Source organism: Trichechus manatus, unplaced genomic scaffold (assembly GCF_000243295.1).
Source record: "Trichechus manatus latirostris isolate Lorelei unplaced genomic scaffold, TriManLat1.0 scaffold00007, whole genome shotgun sequence".
Lineage (NCBI taxonomy): Eukaryota > Metazoa > Chordata > Mammalia > Sirenia > Trichechidae > Trichechus > Trichechus manatus.
In genome coordinates, this window is record NW_004443943.1 from 33,223,684 (window position 1) to 33,246,048 (window position 22,365).

The 22,365-nt window shown below is 39.9% G+C and overlaps 1 protein-coding gene across 1 annotated transcript in view; it reads right to left on the reverse strand.

Annotated features, from left to right (window-relative positions):
- SORCS1 (sortilin related VPS10 domain containing receptor 1) overlaps positions 1-22,365 on the reverse strand; it is a 555,760-nt gene that overhangs the window by 118,945 nt on the left and 414,450 nt on the right. The window contains exons 7-8 of the mRNA XM_023738816.1: positions 7,785-7,903; positions 5,789-5,878 (exon numbers count right to left, since the gene is read on the reverse strand). Coding sequence (XP_023594584.1) covers positions 5,789-5,878; positions 7,785-7,903 — 209 coding nt within the window. The remainder of the gene's footprint in view (positions 1-5,788; positions 5,879-7,784; positions 7,904-22,365) is intronic.

Here is a 22,365-nt window from a genome sequence, read left to right on the forward strand (position 1 = left end):
GGTTTTCAAATTTGTCAGAGTACAATTTTTCATAGTAATCTGTTATGATTCTTTTAATTTCAGTTGGGTCTATTGTGATAGCACCCATCTCATTTCTTACACGGGTTATCTGCTTCCTCTCCAAGTTTTTCTTTTCTCGGTTGGTCAAACTTTCTAAATAGCAGTCTTAGTGCTGGAAAATTTTACCTAACGTCTAACTGAAATTTCTCACTGTAATGTATGTCTATGCTCTGTCAATCAATCAATCAGCAATTCAGCCCAACTCTGCTCTAGACATGTAAGAACAAGACTATCCCTTCTCTAGCCTTGTGAAGTCATATGAACCCTGAAAAAACAAGTCCTAATCCAAAGGGCTTCATATTCCTGTACCCTCCTTGGCCATCACATGACATACTCTAGAAGTTGGTAATGTTTTGCAGAAAGAATACAGTAATAGGAAGCCAAAAAATGAGTCTGGTCCATAAATTCAAAGTGGTCCATTATGCAAACAAAGGTTTGGCATACAAGTTGGCTATCGTTTATGTCAGCCCAATGTCTACTTACTTTTCTTCTGGTAATTAGAGTTTGGCATTCTTTGAAAAACAACCTCATCCCTACTCTCAGACCAATTTCCTCCCTCTTCTCAACTATCTTCCATTCCAAGCACCAGAGATGGGCTTGTACCCCAGACCTAGCATTCAGAAAATTCCATTTCCCTGATGACAGTGATTGAATCAGAGATGGGCATGTGACCCAAGCAATAAGATACAATTCTAGAACGTCTATTGAATTATTAGAGGGGGAAAGAAATCTCTTACCATTGAGTTTGCAAGCATATAAATAAAAACGTCCAGATTTGCTATAGACATATCTTGGGGCCAGAGAATGAAGCCAATTCTGAATAAAATAGGGTCGAGAGATGGAGAGAGAGAGGCCAAATCCTCCAACATTGTTTAAGCCCTTGGATGTGGACATCCTAGAAGAAGTCCTGCTTCTGAACTTTTCAGTTAGAGAGGACTTCTAGTAAAACGGTTAAGAAATGGACTTTGAAGTAATATCCCAGTTCAAATTCTGACTCTAACATAGCTGTGTGAACTTAACACTGTCCCTCAGAATTTCCACTTGCAAAAAAGATACAACAGTACGCACCCCATGGAGTTGTGAGGATCCTATCAGTTAATAAGTGTTAAGCACTTAAAATAATACCTGGCACTTAGCATGTGTTCTATGCATGATAGCTGTTAAGCGAGCCCCTAAATTCCCTGTTATTAAAGCACAGTGATTTGGCCTTTCTGCCTCTTATACCTGTTGGAATCCTAACTAACACACTCAGGAAAAAAGGGTGGTTCATTTCAGTGTTTTGCTTCTTTCTAATGGAGAACATTAGCTGTGGAAATTAGACCAAGATCATTGAACATTAAGGAACACAACCTTCCATGGCTCCCCATTTCCTATAGGACAAAGACCAAGATCCTGACCCTGGCATTTAGATTTGCCAAACAACTGGCCCCAATTTATGTTTCCTTCTTGTCAGCAGGATATAGTATGCTTTCTGAGTTCAAGTTAAAATATCTCACTACTAACCAGACCTCCCCCCATAGCCAGTTCCCATTTCTGTGCCTTTGGAGTGGATTTGTACACTGATGAACCTCTGAGTTCTCCACAATAGACATTTCATTAAATGATCCTAGAGGGCTAAGGAGTCCTGGTTGCACAGTAGTTAAGAGCTCGGCTGCTAACCAAAAGGTAGGCCGTTTGAAAGTTTGAATCCACCAGCCGCTCCTTGGAACCCCTATGGTGCAGTTCTACTCTGTCCTATAGGGTCATTATGAGTCGGAATCGACTCAATGGCAATGGGTTTGGTGTTCTTTGGGGTTTAGGGGGCTAAAGTCCATCACTTGTACCATCCCATTTCACTCAAACCTCTATTTTGTGGATGCAGAACTGAAACCACAGACCCATCAAGTGTCTTGCTCTAGGTCACTTAGAGAACTACCCGCATAACCATAACAAATGAAAACAACCGTTCCTAGATATGTACCAAGATTAGGTCTCTCTTTCTCTCCATATAATCTAGTTACACTGACAGGACATTCTTTAAAATGATGTTGGTTTACAATATTTTCATGAATGAAAGGCTTGACATATTTAAATACCATCTTTGTTTTTTCTTTTTGTAACTTTCATCTTCCTCTATCAGGAAAATTTGCTCTTTCTCCCAAAGTGGCACTTTATGCTAAATATTTTCATGGAGTCACAGAATTTTAGACTAAGAAGCCACCTTACAGATCTTCTACCGAAGTGCTTCCCAAAGTCTGTTCTGTAGGGCACCAGCATTGTTGGATTTTAATAGATGAAAGAATAATTATTTGGTAAAATGTTTTGATTCATGCTGAATTAAACCGCTTTCTCGCTCTCAGAACTTCCTGGTGACTTTAACATGCCAGTGAGCATTGTCACTCTCTAGACAAGGACCACAGAACGGAATTTTATCTGCTGCTTTTTCTTCAATTTATTTGATCCCAATTTTGATGAAGCATCTTGAGTGATATCTTACCATGAGTAACACATTTGAGGAAATGTTGTGAATCTAAACTTCTCATTTAGAAGATTGAAGAAAAAAAAAGGAAAAGAGAAATTGATAAACCAGCCCTAGGTTTCAAACCAAGTTAGGGACAGATCCAGGCCTGGACTGTTGGTCTCCTGCGGCGTATCAGCAGCCTTCATGCCACCCGCTTCCCGGCCCACATCGATCATCTACCACGGAGACAACTAGATCCATACTAATAATAATATTACCTTGCTTTTATAGAGTATCTGTCCTCCAAAATGCTCAAAGCACTTTCATATGTATTGCCTCATTTATCTTACTTGAGTAGCTCTGAATGAGCTCCAAGTAAGTTAAGGGAAGGAAGGCTGTCACTGTGTCTCCCTATCTGGACGGCCACATGCTCTTAACAGCAACAGTGACATTAAAACCTCTCCAACCCCTTCTCTGGTCATTCCTTAACATTATTATTAAATTTCTTTCCTTTTATTGTTTTTTTTTTTTGACAGAGCTCAGGGTAACCATGGTCTTTCAAGAGCTCATACAATGGCAGTGGATGATTAAAGAAAATTTGAGCATAAAAGTGCTGGTTTGTCTCAGCTCGTTTGGTTGGTGTGAAGCTTTGTTCATTTCCAGTCCCAGCAGCCCTGGCTTTGATAGAAGGCCATGAAATATATGCACTTTTGCTGCAGATCACTCCAGCCAAGCTGGGGCTTCTCTTTGAAGGTACAATGGGGTTGTAATGAAGCATCTCATTGCCTTCAATAGTAAACACCCACTTGGACCAAATAATATATTCATTTGCTGTACTGACTCCTATTTTTCTGGGAACAAGCTAAATTAATCACTGTGTTCTATCCTCAGACCTCAAATGAAGCCGAGTAATGGAATATGCTCCTGTGGGAGCATGGGGCGGTGTGGTCGGGGGAGCCAATTCTGGTTCAAAGTAAAATTTCCTTCCAGATTGACCAGTTGTCACTGGGGGCAACTGTCAGCAGTGATCCGTGGGATGGCTATGAACAAGCAATGCAAAGTATCTGTTTCCTAATACGGCAGTAATGGGTCCACAAATATTCCTTTGATTTTAAGCTATCATTTCTGGAGCTCCTTAGGTTAATGAGACTTTTTCTCTTGATGCCCCTGATAGTATATCTTTTTTTTTTTTTTTTTTGGCGGGGGTGGGGGGATGTTTTGTTTTAAAAATAGAAATTGCTAATTTACTTTCATGGAAGAAAAGTGTAATATATAGGACATCAACTTGGGAGTCAGAAGGCTTCAGTTCTAGCCCCAATTCTTCTGCAAATAGCATATAGTTGTGGCCATTATTTATTCCACTCAAAGAGCATATTCCCCAAGGGTGAGCATGAGATGGGTGACTCTACTCTGCTGTTTTCTGATTTGGTCTCAATTCCCACATGCCTTTTGAACAGGATCATCTCAGTGTATTAAATATAAGTCTTGTTTTTAAAGTTATAAATCTTGTAAGCCAGGGTAGTTCATTGTTGGTCAATCAAAGGAACAGCAATTTATTCCAATGAGCAAGAAAAAACAGCTCTGTTGCACATACTGAGGTTATTTTCATCTCCTTATGGATATTCCTAAGAGATTATCAAAGGTAATTCTGACAACACTCTATTTTCCTTTCACACACTGACTTCATCCGATTCTCATCTAAGACACAACTCAAATGTCATAAATTCTTGTCTTATTGCAGCAAACGCTAAGCCAAATCAAGTGAAAGAAGCACAATAACATACAAAAATACAGATATACAGTTCTGGACAATTGCCAACACCAAAAAAACCAAATCTGTTGCTGTGGAGTCGATTCCAACTCACAGCGCCATTATAGGACAGAGTAGAACTGCCCCATAGGGTTTCCAAGGAGCTGCTGGTGGATTCAAACTGCCAACCTTTTGGTTAGCAGCCGAGTTCTTAATTACTGTGCTCCAGGGCTCCGGACAATTGCCACTCTCATTAAATCCTTTTCAGCTGAAAATAATAATAACTGCTAACACGGATATAACTCTTTGGAGTTAATAATGTGTGTTTTTCCTCAAATGGGCTGAGGTTTAAGCCAATTTTCACTATGCTGAGGTTAGGAGCACAGCAGCGGCCAAGAAGTAGAATTCTACCTGGAGAAGCCACAGTGATCTCCCCTTGGGTTGTGCCTGTCACATGATTACCAGCACAGCTAGGTGGTGTTGGTCCAAGACAAATTAAAAAAAAAAAAAAACCCACTGCCGTGGAGTCAATTCCAACTCACAGTGATCTTATAAGACAGAGTAGAATTGCCCCATAGGGTTTCCAACGAGCAGCTGGTGGATTCGAACTGCTGACCTTTTGGTTAGCAGCCGAGCTCCAAGATAGCATACTGCCAAGTCGTGAATGAAAAGTACAAGAGCAAGAGCCGTGCAAACTCAAACACGGATCTCCATCTTCTTTGCTCAACCCGAAGGCCTCAAAGCGGAGCTATCATCCTATTTAAATCTTCACAGTCCTCTTCTTATAACTATACGTACCTCCCCTGCTCTCAGACTAAAGCAATAAATTAACAATCTCTGGCCACTTAAAATACATCAATGGCAGCAAGGCCACAAATCAACAGTTTGAGTTCCCAAGTCAGCTTGACTTCCACTAGGTGGCGCTCCATATTAACACAGTTCTTCAGTGTTTCTGGAAAGATAGGCAGGGGATGGATGTCAGCAGGTGAGGGTCTCTAACCTTCCCCCGCCAATATTGTCAAAGGGGTATGTCTTTGAGGAAATCTACGAAATTCGATGGACCTCAAAACTCTAAAGAAAACCAACCTCATAAGTTCCATTGAGAGGAAAAGCAAAGGTTGGAAGCCATCTCACTGCATCACCTCCCAATAAAACAACTGATAACAATAAAATGGGACAGTAATGTATCACACTTGTTGCACTGATTCAGAAAAAAAATTCCATATTCATAGAAAATCAAGACATGCTGCTTGAAATCTTCACTGTTAAAAAGCAAAAGTAACTCAATTACCAATTTATTCTGAAGTTCCTATAGCAAGAATTCCAGAGAGAGAGACAAAGAGAGAAAGAAGGGTAAAGTACATAAAACACGACTGGTAAAAACACAAAGTAATACAGAGTGAACTTGCAAAGAGAGATGGGACATGAAAAGAAGCAAATGACAATGAAAGACTGAAAAGGTCCTCCGGAAACAGCGTGGAGGCAGGGATTGTGAATCAGAAGAAATGCTGAAATGAAGAATGCAATTCAGGCCATACCTTGGGCAAAGCGTATTTGGGCAGCTTCATGTGGGCAAACGCATTCCTTCGGTAGGACACGTAGTAATGTGGCCGTCCTCCTGATGTCAGCTGGATCACAAACACAAAGGTTATAAGAGGAGCTACTGCAACAGTTACAGATGTCAATGGAACAGCCACCTGAATGGAAGAGGATAGCTGACATACAGTGTGAATAACTATTGAGGACAAGTGTAAAGAACTGGCATTCAGTTCCAAAACAGGTTATGCAGTGTATGTGAGCTGGTCAGAGGCCCAAACTGAACCTGAACCCACTGGACAAAAATACAATTCTTCAATTGGCATTGTCGCTTAGAAGCCAGGAAACATTTTCAGTTTATTTCTTTAAAATGATACAAGTCTGAGGGCATATTGGCTTCATAGCCATCAGCATCCCAGCTACCTAGCTCTGAGTCTACAGCCATACGAACAGGTTCCTCATGCTATGTCAGGGGGAAACGGGCCAGGTCGAACAGTGGCAGAACTAGGGCCTCGAATCTCTGGGCACCGAATTCCAGCTTTATGTTGTCTTGGTGATGACTGCGGGCATGTCCCACAGACAGGAGGGCTGACATCTTAAGACAGAAAGCCAAGTCAGGGTTGTAGTCCATAGTCAGGCTAGATCTGGGTCTCCCTGAAGACAACTGTGAGCTACTACCCCCCATTTTGTCCAGGACATACAGTCCAATGAATACCAATGGGTAGAATGAAGGATGAGAAGGGGTGTAACCATTTCAATGTCACTTGATAATGTGATTCTGAATTCATCAGAGTACTCATTTCCCTGGAAGAAAAATAAAATGTTGTTTGTGCATGCATGTGTATAAATGTGTGTACATGTATAGGCATGTGTGTATATGTATATTCATGTGTGTACATATATGTGTGCATGTATATGCATGTACTTACGTGGGTAAACATGTGTGTGTACCTGTATATGTGTGTATACGTGTGTATGTGTGTACACATGTTTGCGTGTGTGTATGTACATATATATGCTTGTGTGTAAGTGTATATGTATGTGTATGTGTTTGTGTGTATAATCTCTTGTGAATCATGTGAAAAGTACATAGGCTGGTGTTGAGCATTTTGAAAATTTGCTTTCTCAAAGCATAAGATTAAATATTCTAAATCATGATTTCCTGTCCAAATAAATATACTAACGTCTCAATGGTAGTGAAGTTATATGTGTCAGCTATTTAGCAGTTGTGCCTTCGTCATTTTTAACCTGAAAAGCAGTAACTGAAGTTTTTAAGTGCATTGTCCAAACAAGTCTCAAAATTCTCCTTATGTGCTGAAAAGGAGCAAAGCAGACTTGTTCCCTCTCTGTTCTAACCTCTGTGTGAAACCTCAACTTCTCAAGCTGTTTCCCACTCTCTTTGGAGGTGAAAAACCTGGCTGAATACATCTCCTCTAAATTCTCTTTATCCCAATCACAGACCGTGCATTACAATAACGGCTGATAACTCTCCACCTCACCTCTCCCCTTTACTGCCTCCAGCCACCTTCCCCCTTCCCATCCCCGTTTCTCTATTTTTCAGGTGGGTAGAGTGGGGGAGGGGATCTGATTGGCTGACTGTTCTCCTGCTAGGAAGAGACTGACAGACCTGCTCAGTTCTGTTGATAACTTGCAGCTTCTTCAGAATGCAGATGAGGGGGATGAATGGAACTGTGTGTCATTCTGGAGACAACCTTAGTACTCCCGCACTGCCTCTGAGACTCTATGTGGATAAGGTCCTCCAGACACTGCCCAAAGAACTCATTAATATTCCACTGATACAGAAGCTTCCACATTCAGTTCTTTTTGTTGAAAAGATAATGCTTTTTTTTTCTTTCTTTCTTTCCTTTTTCCTCCCCATTCCCTTATTTTTTTTTTTACTCTTAAGGGATTGTAAGCAGGCAGAATGGGCTGCAAGAGGGACAGACATAGGGAACAGAAATGTCTTTAAGACAATCAACAGAAGTAGATCTTTCACACCTGAACAAACACGTAATCATCCTGGACAATCAAAGAGTCTGGGTCAATGTAGCCCGGGAAAGGTTTATTTCTGTTAGCCTCTGTGCAATTCTGCATTCGGCAAGTTAGGTATTGGGAATCTGAAAAGAAAAACAAAATGGGGGTCAGGAGTGATACACACAGAACATTAGAGTCAGAGTGGACATTTTTCTATTTTCCTTGCTATCTCTGAGTCCTTACGTGAGACTCACATTCTTTGTTAAATATATAATTAGTATTATCATTATTGTTAAAATTACTATCATTATTACTCATTTGCTTCCATCGCCGCCACTACCACCCATTCTACTTGCCTCCACCAACTCTTGCCATCCTAGAATACTAAATTCTTGTTAATTAATTTTTTTCTTCCCAAACAAAACTGAAATACTTTTTTAAAAAAAACTAACAACTGGCAATAATAGTTGTCATTTCAGAGTTATTTTTTCTCTTAATAGGTCACCTCCAGACATTGTTCTTACACTGACAAATGAGAAAGTAAACACATAATGCAATCACAATCATCTCTTGCTAGTAGTGCTGTTGTTATAAATAATAAGATTCTGTTGGGATAAAGGTTTTCTTCTTCCACTAATTAGAAGTGAAACAGAATAGAAAGCAGATCTTGAATCAAATATTTTGCTCTCATTTTCAAGGTGAGTAAATTGAATCTCATCTGAGACTGTACTGCAGATGATAAACACGATATCAGCAATGACAACTCTTACGTAGATTTGATCTTTATTCCTGAAACTATATTGTATCAGATAGGCTGTCCCTGTTTCTCAACTAGTCTGCCCTCTTTGTATAATCACATTACGTCCCTCCCCTACTTAAAGCTCTTTTTGCCTCATTTCATTTAGAATAAATTCAAACTCTCCTCCCCCTAATTCTTCACCACTCACTCTCATGCTGATCTCTTCTTCTGTCCCTATGCTCTAATCTGGCCTATTTTATGTTCAAGAAATTGGCCAATCTTTCTACTTTAGAGACTTTTCATTTGTTATTCCCTCTGCTTAAAATACTTCCTCCCAGGCTCTTCCCAAAGAAGGTACCAGATTTCAGTTCCCTGTTACTTCTTCGGCTCTTCCATGATTACTTTATATCACAAATCATCTGTTAATTCCCTTCCTGGAATTTGTCACAATCTAAAATTACCTTGTTCATTGTTTATTTCTGCTCCCTCTCCTCACCATTAGAATGTAATGTCAATGACTACAGAGACCTCTTTGTTTCGTTCACTGTGGTAATTTCCCAAGGCCCTAATGCAGTTCCTGCCGCACATCAATATAGTAGACAATCAATAAGTATTTGTTAGAACATACCTTTTTTAATAAAACATATCTCTTTGAATAAACAAGGAAGTTATTTTTAATTGTTTTTGATGCTTAATGGATTGGTGCATTTGGTTTTCAGACATCATAGACATATGTAGAAATCCACTCTTCCAAATTTAAAAAATCAGGAGATGATTATTTACATAAAAGGAGGTAAGCAACTGTATGTCCAGATGGCTATACAAATTCACTAAAGACTTCCCTTAGAAGAAATTAAAAAGGCAGAACTTTCTAGGACCACCTTTACTTGAGGAACTTTGGTATACTTGTATTCTACAAGGACAGTCACTAGGGGGCGGTATGCACATTTGCTCTACCTGAATAATGAGGAAAACTAAAACTGATGTAGCTGCTGATTAGCTCTCAGAAGACAGGTGGAAGACAGCTTTGCACACAATTTTCCTTCATCCCTACACTCTCTGTGGAGATGTGGATGGCTTTCAATTACTTTAACCCAACTAGTCATGGTGAAACCACCTCCCAAAGCTAAACTCGAGCCCTCTACTTACCCTCCTCCATCTCCTTTTTTAAACATTCTTTTACTTACATTTGGGCACATCTCAATATCCTTCTCCTCAAAGACAATTTCTAGGATATGTCTAGATATCATAGACATATGTAGAAATCCACTCTTCCAAATTTAAAAAATCAGGAGATGATTATTTACATAAAAAGGGGGTGAGTAACAGTACGTCCAGATGGATATACGAACAGGTCCTCCTTGTATCCAACTCCTATAGCACACACGTTCTTTATCTCCTGATTTCACACTCTAGCAGGCACTTTTACAGCTTTTAACTGACTTTGATTTTTACAAAGGACGCTTGGGTTCATAGAAGCAACATGAGATTTGCAACTATGAGGCCTGGGTTTGAATTCAGATCTTGTAACTAACTAGCTGCTTGGCTCAAAGGAAGTCATTTCATCATCCTGTGTCTTGTTTCCCTCATCTCTTAGATGGGGATGCCAATTCTTAGAACCACACTATCTTGTAGCAATATAGATGCTGTTTTGAAACTCTAAAGAACTTGAATAAATGTCCATTGTTATTATCACTAATGATGATATTCCTGTTTTCTTTATTGCGGTCTTTCACAGTTTGGGTCACAGAGTAGGTCCTTAAAAAGACTGGTTGTACTGGAGCACTACAATTATACATCTCTAACAGATGCTGTTGATGGCCTACCCAACACCTGTTCTTCCCTGCTTCTTTGCTAGAAGAGCCAGTACAGGATTTGTTTGCTCATCCTTCCTCCATGTGACTCGGAAGTGCCCGTGTCCAGGGATTAATCCTGTTGGGTCTTAGACCATCCAAGGTCTTCCTACTCCTCTTACTATTGCTTGGTTTCGAAGACGACATATAAACCAACTTCTGGCAAATGAGAAGTGAGGGAAGGTCTTTTAAGGGGCTTCAAGCAGATAAAACAGAATACCCTCTTCTGCCTCTTACCTCACTGTGTCTCAGTGTGATGCCTGGATCTGCTCTAGCCTCTTATTGCACGAAGAATCCCATCTTATAGTCAAGCTGACGTAATAAGTATGACAAAGAGATGGAAAGACTCTTGTTCCCTGATGCCATCATTGAGCTAATGATTATATTGAGCCTCGAGCTGTCCTACCTCTCTGTGTTTCTTGTTATGTGACATAATGAACAACAAGTATTAAGCCAAATTGAGTCAAAGTTTCTTGATTAGGAGGCCTGGGGCTTCAAATCACAAATACAATTTCCAATTAAAAATTTTAGGACTGACACCATATAAAGAGTTCCTGATGGATACACAATACTTGTCTCCTACTGAAGCCTTTTATTAGTAACAATGTCTAATGCTTTCTTTCCTAAGACCTCAACCTCCTCTTAAAGAGTCACTGAACAGCCATAAGATAGAAAATATAAAAGGTACAGTTTTCATATTTATTATTCAGCTATATAGAAATTATGGACCTGAGGGATTTTAGAGGGAAATAGAAAGGAAGAAAAGAAACCAACATTTATTGGATACCTATGCTATGAATTAGAATCGACTTGACGGCAACTGTTTTTTTTTTTTTTAATGTGCCAGACATTATAAGGTATGTTTACATATATTTTAGTACATTTAATCTTTACAATACTATAAAGTATAATGTATTAATATATGTTACAATATAATATACTACCTGATTTTACAGATTATGAGGATGAAGCTCAAAGACAGAAATGACCTGTAGAAATGGCAGTGTAGGGTTTCAAACTTGCTTGGCCTAAATCCAAGCCTGGTTTATTTCCACTACACTATGCTGCATGAAAAACCCATAGCATGTTTTGGGACAATTTTTGTCAAATATGTTTTGGCTTTGTCAATAACTACATCTATATATAGAAGCAGAAAACCTGTAAATTAACATTGATTTTTGTGGAGCAATTCGGCAATAAGGATCAAGCTCCTTAAAAATGGTATCTTCAGCCTCAGGTTTATTTCTGAGCATTCTATCTAAGGGAATAATCAAGGATCTATGCAAAGATTTAGACACTTGGATATTCATCAGAAAATGGTTTATAAAGAAAAACCAAAATGACCAACAATAGAGGAATAACTTGATAAATTATGGAACATCCGAAGTTTGCTATTAAAATCATGCTTCTGAAGACTATATAAGAATTTATAGAAATACTTAATACATTTTATGTTTTAAAAGTAGGTGGTGGTGGTTGTTGCTAGGTGCCACTGAGTTGGCCTCCGACTCATGATGCCCCAGGCACAATGGAATGAAATGCTGCCTGGTCCTATGCTATCCCCATGATAGGTTGTTGTCATGGATTGAATTGTGTCCCCTAAAAATATCTGTCAACGTGGATAGGTCATGATTCCCAGTATTGTATGATTGTCTACCATTTTGTCATCTGATGTGATTTCCCTATGTGTTGTAAATCCTATCACTATGATGTTAATGAGATGGATTAGTGGCAGTTGTATTGATGAGATCTACAAGATTAAATAGTGTCTTAAACCCATCTCTCTTGAGATATAAAAGAGAGAAGACAGCGGAGACATGGAGACTCATACCACCAAGATAGCAGCACCAGGAGCAGAGTGTGTCCTTTGGACCTGAGGTTCCTGCGTGGAGAAGCTCCTTAGACCAAGGGAACATTGATGCCAAGGACCTTCCTCCAGAACCGAAAGAGAGAGAAAACCTTCCCTTATAACTGGTGCTCTGAATTTAGATTTCTAGCCTATTTTACTGTGAGGAAATAAATTTCTCTCCGTTAAAGTCATCCATTTGTGGTATTTCTGTTATAGCAGTACTAGATGACTAAGACAGTTTTGGGCTGGACTGTTGTGATCCCTAGGGTTTTCACTGGCTGACTGATCAATTAATAATATTATACCAATGTTAATTTCTTAGTTTTGACAAATATATCATGATTATGTAAGATGTTAACATCAGGAGAAGCTGAGTGAAGGAGACACGTTGTCAATAGTATCTTTGCAACTTTTCTGTATACCTAAAATTATTCCAAAATACAAGGTTAAAAAAAGTAGGTTACCAAAATATGTGCATTATGGACCCAACTTTGTACAAGTTATATGTATAGATATCTATATATGTATGTTTGCACATGAATAAAAAGAATAGAAGATATATGGGAGATGTCAACAACAGTTAAAGGAAGTAATGTGAGAGTCAGACAACCTATGTATAAATCCCTGGTCCAGCACTTTCCGGCTGGGTGAGTGGGAAAGAGTCATGGAGGGCTTCTGAGTTCAACCACCCCTAATCCCTCTGCTTGTTCTATCTTCCTCCACTCCCCATGCTGCCACATCCCAAATTTTAACTGGGCAGTGAGCCAGTTCTTTGGGTTGAGGATTACAAAATGTACAACTGGATGACACAAGAAAAGCCCCAGAAGAAGGTCATGCAACCAGTTCTTGCTCAGAGTGGCTCAAAGTGAAATTTGCAAGCTGAAGGGGAAACCATCAATTCTGGGCTGCCTGCCCCTGGTAAAGTGCTCCTGGTTTGCTCCCTTTCTCCTCCTAATGGAAGCAGAGAGAAATTGGCTGCACTTCATAATGAGGGACCAATCACTCCTATTCCCCTTAGGGCTTGCTGTAATCACATTAAGTATGATGAACTCTTTCCATATTCAATTTTGGTGAGTGCATGATGCGATTCCATAGGAAGTGTCTTGTAATTTGGCATTAATTAACGTCAATTAATGCATGCAACTGCTAGGCTTTAGAATTAATTTCATTACTTTTCCTACACAGATGTTTTCCTTGCCATAGGTAATTAGGACACTGTGCTTCTGTTTTCAAGCATTCTCACGCTCTGAAACAGCTGCTGCTTGGAATAATGTAGTCCCCATCCCCCTAAAATCTATGCTGATCAAGAGAAGGGAAGCTGCCTTTAAAGGCCAAGCATTGAGTAGAGGAAGAGGAGTATAAATGCAGGCTCAAGACCAGCTAGCTTGGCAAACCCAAGCACATCACTCAACCTCTCTAAACTCTGATCTCTAAAATAGGGATAAATGATACCTATTTTGCCAGTGGTTATGAAGATTGAAGACTTTAATCACAAATGTGTTTAGCACAGCGCCTGGATGGAGTATACTCAGTAGACTGTAGCTGTAGTGGTTATCTAAGCCCTCCCTGTTTAATCACCAACACTGCCCACTGTCTCAAAGGATCCAACTATAAAGTACTACAGACCTTCCTAACTGAGACTTTCTTTCTTTATATTCAAATTTTGATTTGGATTCAAGCAAAACAACAACAAGTAATTTTTAACATACCAGGAAAGATCTCCTCCCTGTGTAACTAATAGATGAGGTGTCCTGTGTAGGCTGTGTGAGGTAGTGGTCAATGAGCAGATCTGGACAACAACTAGGGGGTCCCTGGGTAGTACAAATGGTTAAGTACTTGGCTACTAACTGAAAGTTAGGTGGTTTGAGGCCACCCAGAGGCATCTCAGAAGAAAGGCCTGGCAATCTACTTCTGAAAGATCATAGCCATCGAAAACCCTGTAGAGCAGAGTTCTACTCTGACACACATGGGGTTGCCATGAGTTAGAATCAACTCAATGGAAACTGGTTTGGTTTTTGGTATAAGAGACATGGAATCACCTTCCCATCCAGTGTCCAGCATCCAAGGCCAGGCAGCCTTCAGCCACATTGTCTTGTAGGTAACTTCTCTTTCTGTCAGGGTGATGTTCTAGGTCCTAGCTCTGTCTCCAGCATGTTGTGAAGGCCATTTACCAAGCTAGGCCTCAGACTCATTAGAGCGTTATTAAATTTTAAAGCTAAAAGGAATGTTAAAAATCAGACTATTTCTTTAAAGATCCAACAGGTCTTTACCATACTTTACCCACTGATGCCTATTTCCCACTGCTGTCAAAACACAAGGCTCTGTGATATTCCTGGCAAGTGTGTGTCCTCAGGGCTTCTGCTATTTCTATACAGCGTGCTCATTCAATGGATGACATCCTGTGTTCATTTAAATGGTTCTCCTGGTCTGAACTGCCTTTTCCTTTCTTCTTCCCCTACCCAAATACTTCCCGAACCTTCCTCGGTGGGCTCTTTCCTGAGGCTCACTCAGATCTCTCCCTTCACAGAATGTCTCACTGATAACAGCAGCAGCATTAACCACCAAAACCAGCAGAGCAACTTCTCCTCTGCGTCAGGAACCATGCCAGGTATATCACGTGCTTTTTCTCTTTTAAACTTGGTAAAAAAATATCCAGGGTGAGATACTCTTTTACAACTGAAGACATCGCGGCTTGTGTAAATTCATATGCTAGTAGGCGACAGAGCAAAAAAAATCTACCACAGGTCTTTGGGAATCCATCCATTCATCCCATTATTCCACAAATATCCATTTCGCACCAAATATTTTAATATGCCTTAATACTGTAGAAGTTTAATTTTAAACAGAACCATAAACAATGGACGTAAACATAAACATTTTAAAATTCTCTCCCATATTCCATTAATCTTCAACTTTACAGCAGAATAGTTTTAAAGCCCATCTGTATATAATTGCTTTTTGTTCTATTACTCTAGTTACACGTTTAGATCCTTGCTGTTATATGTTCCCAATCATCTCACTCTCTCTTTTTCACACACACACACACGCACACACATGCACACACAGGAAAATGTGTGTGCACATCTGCATTCATATATCCTTCATTCTTAACAGGTTTCTAGAAGCCTCTACTAATTAGCAATTGAGATCTTCAAAAGTGAGACTCTGGCATTGGCCCCTTTCTTATATAAAAAACACAAAATTTCTGTGAAAATGATAAACCTAGATCATAAAGTTCTCCTTTGATGTTATGAGCTTGCGACTTGGCATTCCTTTCTCTTATGAAACCTCTTGATTTTATCCAGAGTAACTTAGTAAATGTCTTTCATTGTTGGCCTTTGAGCATTCAGTAGACCATGACGACTACAGGGAAAAATCTGAGATAACAATTTTTTTGCTCATCATGGGGCTATGCACTGGGGGCACGAGAGAGAATGTGAGGCTGTGGTAATCTAACAGAACTATAGAAAAATTGGCAACCAATTACAATGCAGTGTGGTGACTGTATCCCAGGTGACATGCAGGTGTCCTGGGACCACAGACGAGGGGCTTCCACCTCACCCTTTGTACCTCTCCACAGATGGCCTCCTCTGTGCCAGGAATTTCAAAATCTTCTCCTGTGACTCAGTGTTTATGTTACTCTGCATCACAAAATTGTGGAAGTGTTCCTCCCCACCTCCCCTGCCATAGCCTATAGTACTCTTGAGAACAGAGATTATTTTACTAATACCTCTATCTCTCAGAAGTAACAATTACCTTGCAGAGGTGGGCAGGGACACCCAGGGAAGGCTTCATGGAGGAGCTGAGAAAAGCCAGGAGAGATGACTGGAATGATGACATGGATTAGTCATTGCTCCAGAAAGAAGGAACCCTGGGCAAGGCCACAGAGGCATGAGAGAAGGCACGATATGCTTGGGGAAGATAAGCTGTCTGTCTGGTAGGAAAGGCACACTAGAAACCTCGTATAGATTGAAAAAAGACACAAAGTTATCCATAAGGTCACACCCACCCATGAAAACTGAGAAGCACTTTTGCTCACATAACTTTCCAAATTGAGTTTACAAAGAAAAGGTGGGGGCAGGGGTGGCGAGGAAAAGAGGAGGAGGAGGAGGAGTTGGAGGAAAAGAGAGAGGGCAGTAAGAAGGAAAGATAGTAGGAAGGAAGAAAGGAAGAGAGGGAGGGAGAGAGGGAGGGAGGGAGATAGTTTAGTTCCTGAAAAAGAGAATCTAAAATTTCTTCTCCAGATAGTTTTTGCGGGGAGAGCATTACTTGTTTATATATGCACATATGTTCCATGACTGATTCCAGGAGAGAAGACAGTTCAGGGAACTGCCTCTCAATCGAATGGATGCATTCATTCAACTACTTCTTCACTTAATAACTATTATTATCAACCTCGATACTGAGTATCATACTCGGAACATAGTAGATGCTCAATAAAGATCAACAAGGCCCAATCCCTGTCTTCCAGAGTGAAATAACCAAAGACAGATGGCACAATTGCCGGTATCCTCCTAGATTCCAGCCACACTGGCCTTCCTGCTCTGCCTGAACCATGTCAAGCATGGCATGTACTCCAGGTCCTTCATAATACAGTTTGGGATGCTCTTCCACCAGACAGACACACAGTTCTCTCCCTAATTTCCATTACCAAAAAAACCCACTGCCATCGAGTTGATTCCAACTCATAGAGGACCCCGTTAAATATCAAATGTCACCTTACTGCAGGTTTTTCCTTGAGACGCCTCCATCACTTTCTATCCTCCCTACTCTGCTTTGTTTTTCTCCTATTACTTATTACTTATTACAGTCTGGCATTATAAATTTGTTTATCTTCTCTCCCTCTTACTGGAAGGTGAACTGCATGACACCAGGGCCTTTGTGACATTCTCTGCCATCTCTCGTGTTTAGAAGTACATCTGGAACAACTTGGTGGCCAATAATATTTGTTGAATGAATGAGTAATAGGTCTGGAGTGAACCAGACCTGGTTTCAAATCCTAGTTCTGAAACAATGTGGAAGACCCTTAATCTTTGTAAGCCTCATTTTCCTCACCTTTAAAATGAGGAAAACAATAAAAGCATTTACCTCCAGCAATAACTGTCTGAAGTGCAGCTGGAAAGTACCTAGCATAACAGCACCAGGTATATAATACGAATATAATGCGTGATACTAGTATTACTGTGGCTTGAGAACCTACAAGAGAAAGGAAGGAAATACATGTGCAAGTGCCAAGATTTTACTGATGCTTTTTTTTTTTTTAATAGGTGTCAGATACATTAAGAATTTTTCAAACATTTGGCAATTTCCACACATACACATTACAGGGACGGTTGCTTGCTGCATCAGTAGAATCCTGGGGGCCTATTTGAAACCTAGACCTTTGTCCTAGAGTTTGGGCCTGGGAATGACAAGTTGTTTTTTGGGTATGTGTATGCACACACCTCTTTTCTGTCATCCTCAGGATGGGAGATAAGGGCTCGGAGCTCCTCATGCATGGGTAGACACATAAAAACAGAGGAAGTAGCACATAATGGCTACAAAGAACCAACCTGAAAGCTGCCCAGCTGAGCTTGTCTTTGTGCTCTCTATCAGGTTTTTCAGGGCTGTGTGGGGAGGCCCATGTTATCTTATTTCATGTTTTTCTGGTTGGTGTTCAGGGATGTCTTTAGGCTACTAAATCAGAGAGGCCGAGTTGAAATCACTTGTAGTTGCAGTCAAGAGTCTTTTGCAATATGAGAAATGGGATCAGAATGATATTGCTAAAAAGAAAAGCATAGTGCTAGGTGCCACGACTATCTACACTTTGGTGCTTGATTTGGGGTCAGGGGTACAGAGGTGAGACTGCATTTGTTCAGGGTGCTGGGAAGTGGTGGGGAGCAATCAGAGTCTGAAGCTGGCTCAAAATGGAATCTTCCAACCTCTTTCCAAGCTCTACCCTAGATGCTATTAATAAATTGATTGAATGAAAGAGAAGGTGAATTAATGCTCAGAAATTTGGGGACTAATAATGCCAATCATCATGCTGGTGTTGGGATTTTGGCTGCAGTGGGGGTGGAGAGTTTAATATTTTTTTAGATTTGCATATAAATGCCAAAGTGACAATCTTTTCTGAAATATTTAAGAGATTTGATATCTTTTGCAGGTTCACAAAAGAGGAAATACAAACAGCCAAGAAAAATAAATCAGTATTCTCAATCTGACTCCTAATTAAATAAATGAAAATTAAAACAATAAAGATATGCCATGTTTTTTGCTCATCAGATGGGTTATGTTCAAAAATCTTTGACAATGTCCTGGACTGTTGAGGGCTTGCAAACACAGGCATTCTCATATAAAGGGAATATGCAACTATTTTAGAAGGCAATGTGACAATGTCTATTAAATTTAAAAATATATGTACTCCCTGACCAAGTAATTTCACTGCAGGAATTTCTCTCAGCAGTGCTTGCTGTTTGCACAAGTTTAAATAATTTACTTAGCGCTGCTATAGTTTCTTAGTGCTGTTGTAACAGAAATATCATGAGTGGGTGGTTTTAAAGTTTCTGAGGCTAGAAGCCCGAATTCAGGGTGCTGGCTCTAGGGGAAGGTTCTCTCTCTGTCGGCTATAAGGGAAGGTCCTTGTTTCTTTCCAGCTTCTGTTTCTGAGTTCCTTGGTGATCTTCATGTGGTGTGCTATTTCGCCTCTATTTGTGCTTGCTTGCTTCTGTGCCTGTTGCTAGGTGCCGTGAAGTCAATTTTTGACTCATAGTGACCTCCCCAATGTGACAGAGTAGAACTGTCCCATAGGGTTTTCTAGGCTGTAATCTTTACAGGAACAGATCACCAGGTCTTGTCTCCCACAGAGCCATTGGGTGGGTTTGAACAGTCAGCCTTTTCTGGCTAGCAGTCAAACGCTTAGCCGTTGTACTGCCGTGGCTCCTTCTTCTGTGTCTAATCTGCTCTTCTTATATCTCAAAAGTGATTGACTTAAGACACACTTTACACTGATACAGGCTCATTAACACAGCAAAGAAAGCCTATTTCCAAATGAGATTACATTCACAGGTATAAGGATTAGATTTACAACACATATTATTGGGGGACACAATTCAATCCATAATACTAGCCCAATAAATATATATGTATAGGGCCGCTATAAGTCAGAAGGGCAACGAGTGTTTATATGTATAATAACAGTGCAGTTTGAAATAGCCAATCATCTATACAACCTATTAAAAAGATAGCAATTAACGAAATTACAGTTGACTCTACAACGGATTCTATGTAGTGATTACCCAAGAAATGGTTAAATTTAAATGGGGTTGATTTGGAGAGATTTTCAACTTGCTATTTCTCACCAACACTATATTTTGCATAACAGTTTTACAGCATGATATTTTGTTTGTACGTGTGTGTGTGTGTGTGTGTGTGTGTATACACAGACATATTCAACTGTTTAAGCCTAAACAATTTCTGGAAGACTATACCAGAAATATAAAAAAATATATATATTATTTCTTAGGAATGAAATCAAGGTCAGGAAGTAGATTTTACTTCTCACTTGATATACCTGATACCTTTTACTCTTTTTTATTGTTATTGTTGTTAGTATAAAAGTAATCTATGCTCATAGTAAAAACTCCAAACACCCCATGGCTAAAATGTTGAGAACTTGCGAGAACTGACGGCTCTATCACATCCCTACAATATTTCAGCAGCACTAGCCCTACCCAGGTATTGATACATAAGTCTTTCACTATGGAAAATAGATTGGAAGGTAGGAGTGGAAAGTAAAAAGGAGGCTGTCAGATCTCACCAAAGACCAGAATTAGTGGGAAGAACAGTTATATGAGTCGTGGTGGTGTCTTTTTGTTTTGTTTTTCCAGCTTGTAAAATGCCAGCCTGAGGTTCATTCCACAAAGAGTTTTGGGCAGTTATTTTCATAGGTGGTTAAAGAGCCAAGGTTGTATTTCACCAGTGAAGGATATTAGACCTTGGGAAAGTTGATGCAAGGTTATTTACTCATGCAAATAGACTCTGAGGCCAGTAATTGTCCCCTGTCCCCTGTCTGTGCTGGCATGGATCGCCACCAGTACAGAACATTCAGGTCACTGGCTAGGCTGTTTATTTCACAAGTAAATGGGAGAAGCAATAATGGTCAAGCTAGGCACTGCCAGTTCTCCTATGAGATGTATGTTTACAGATGAGCATAAATATATAAATATACATCCACGTATAACTGTCATGTTAAAAATTCTGATAGAAGTTATGGCTGTTCATTTCCTCTAAAAATTACACCCACATAACAGCTGACTCCCAATTTCTAGAATTTATTAACATTCTTGAGCTCATCCACTGGCCCTATAGAACTCACAAAGTGTATGATAAAAGACCTGTCTTTAAAAAGACATGTCCATACCATGACACACACACACACATTTATTAATTCAGCTAACATTAAATGTGTCAGGCACTGAGCTGTGTTTTGGACACAGAACCAAGAGTAAATAAGATACAGCTTTTCACAAAACTTCAATCCAGTAGCTTGGTCAACATTTTCTCTCTATACCCATTAAACACGCATATACATAAGTGCACCTATGTTAGGTAAATCAACAGAATGTAGGTTTCCCTTTTATTGTGATCTGCAACTTAAATATATTGTGTACATACAATACACACACTCACGCGCACACACACACGGCATTTAAACAACAAAACCTTTGTTTCCTGCATGACGACCTGTCAATTTGTCCTCAGTTGAATGCAGAGGCCAATAACAACTGCCACATACAATAAATATGTTTAAAATTTTCCAGTAATACTTGCTGTAATTGATTGTAATTGAGGTTGCTCTCTTTTGCTCGCCTACCAAGGCAGAGAAGCAATACAAGAAAGGATAACATCGTTGTCACAATTGTAAACTACAAGACATCCACATTTCAGAGCACAGTTGTCAAGAAATGCCTGGGCCAGTCATGGGCCCTCATAGAACAAAAGCTTTCCAGAGCGCCTCTTTCCCCAGATATGGGGACTTCAACTGAAACACAAATTAATTATAAAATATATCTAGGTGCAATTGAAATGAGACCAAAACTGAAGTTTGAATAACAAACTCAGATAAGCACTTACAACTCACCTCCTGGGCATGAGCCAACTATACAAGTCAGATTTTTTCTGTGTCTAATGCCTCCGTGTCTTGGCTGCAAAATTCCTGAACACATTAAACTCAGAAAAATTGTTTTGTTCAAAGTCAAAAATCTTATTTTAACACATACGTATTACCTAGAATATAAACAATGAGTTCCATGTATTTAACTTTTCTACTGAACGGTAATGAAGGGATGGAGAAACAAGAGGAGGTATCAATCAGGGAAGAGAGAGAGACAGTACATAGATACTGGAATTCTTGGAGCAACTGACCAGGCTGGAGCCTGATTTTTATACATACACTCACAAATCTTGCCAGCTACATTTGCTAACACCTTGCTATTCTGACCTCTCGGCTCTTTCCTTCCCCTCCTCTGTTTCTTTCACCTGGAGCCCTGGTTACTGAATTTCTGGAGAGAGAAAGAGGGAGAGGGAGAAAGAGACAGATATTATAATACTTATGCTCAGCTCCTTTATTTCAGCTGGTAGGTTTTTGTTGTTTTGTTTTGTTTTGGCAGGGATAAAGTTTCAAATTTAATCCCTTTATTGAATTTTCACCCTTGGATAGTTTCTGAAGATGCTGCCTTTGCAAAAAGTAAAATAAAATAAATAAAATTAGAACTAATATATGTCATGCCTTGTGAAAGCTGAGCCTGAGATGTCAGTTTGGCATTATCAGCCTCCACGCCTTCGGGGAGCACAGGAACGATGCTGGGTATAAGAACACGTGTGCATTGGGAGAGCAATGGCCTTGTGGGTTTTAGGAATGGGGGTATATTCATCAAATGTCACAAGCCAGAAAGCAGCATTATCTCCAAAAGCTAGAAAATGAAAGCAATCTAGGATGTTACCAGCTCTACCCAGAGCTTTCTAAACAAGAGGTGTAGTCGTGGGAGACAGACCCTAAAGCGCTTTCATTGGCTTTCCGTTGTGGGACCTTGCTACCCAAAGCGTTTTCCACTGGACAGCAGCATCGGTATCACCTGGGGATTGTTAGGACAGCAGCATGGGTATCACCTGGGGATTGTTAGG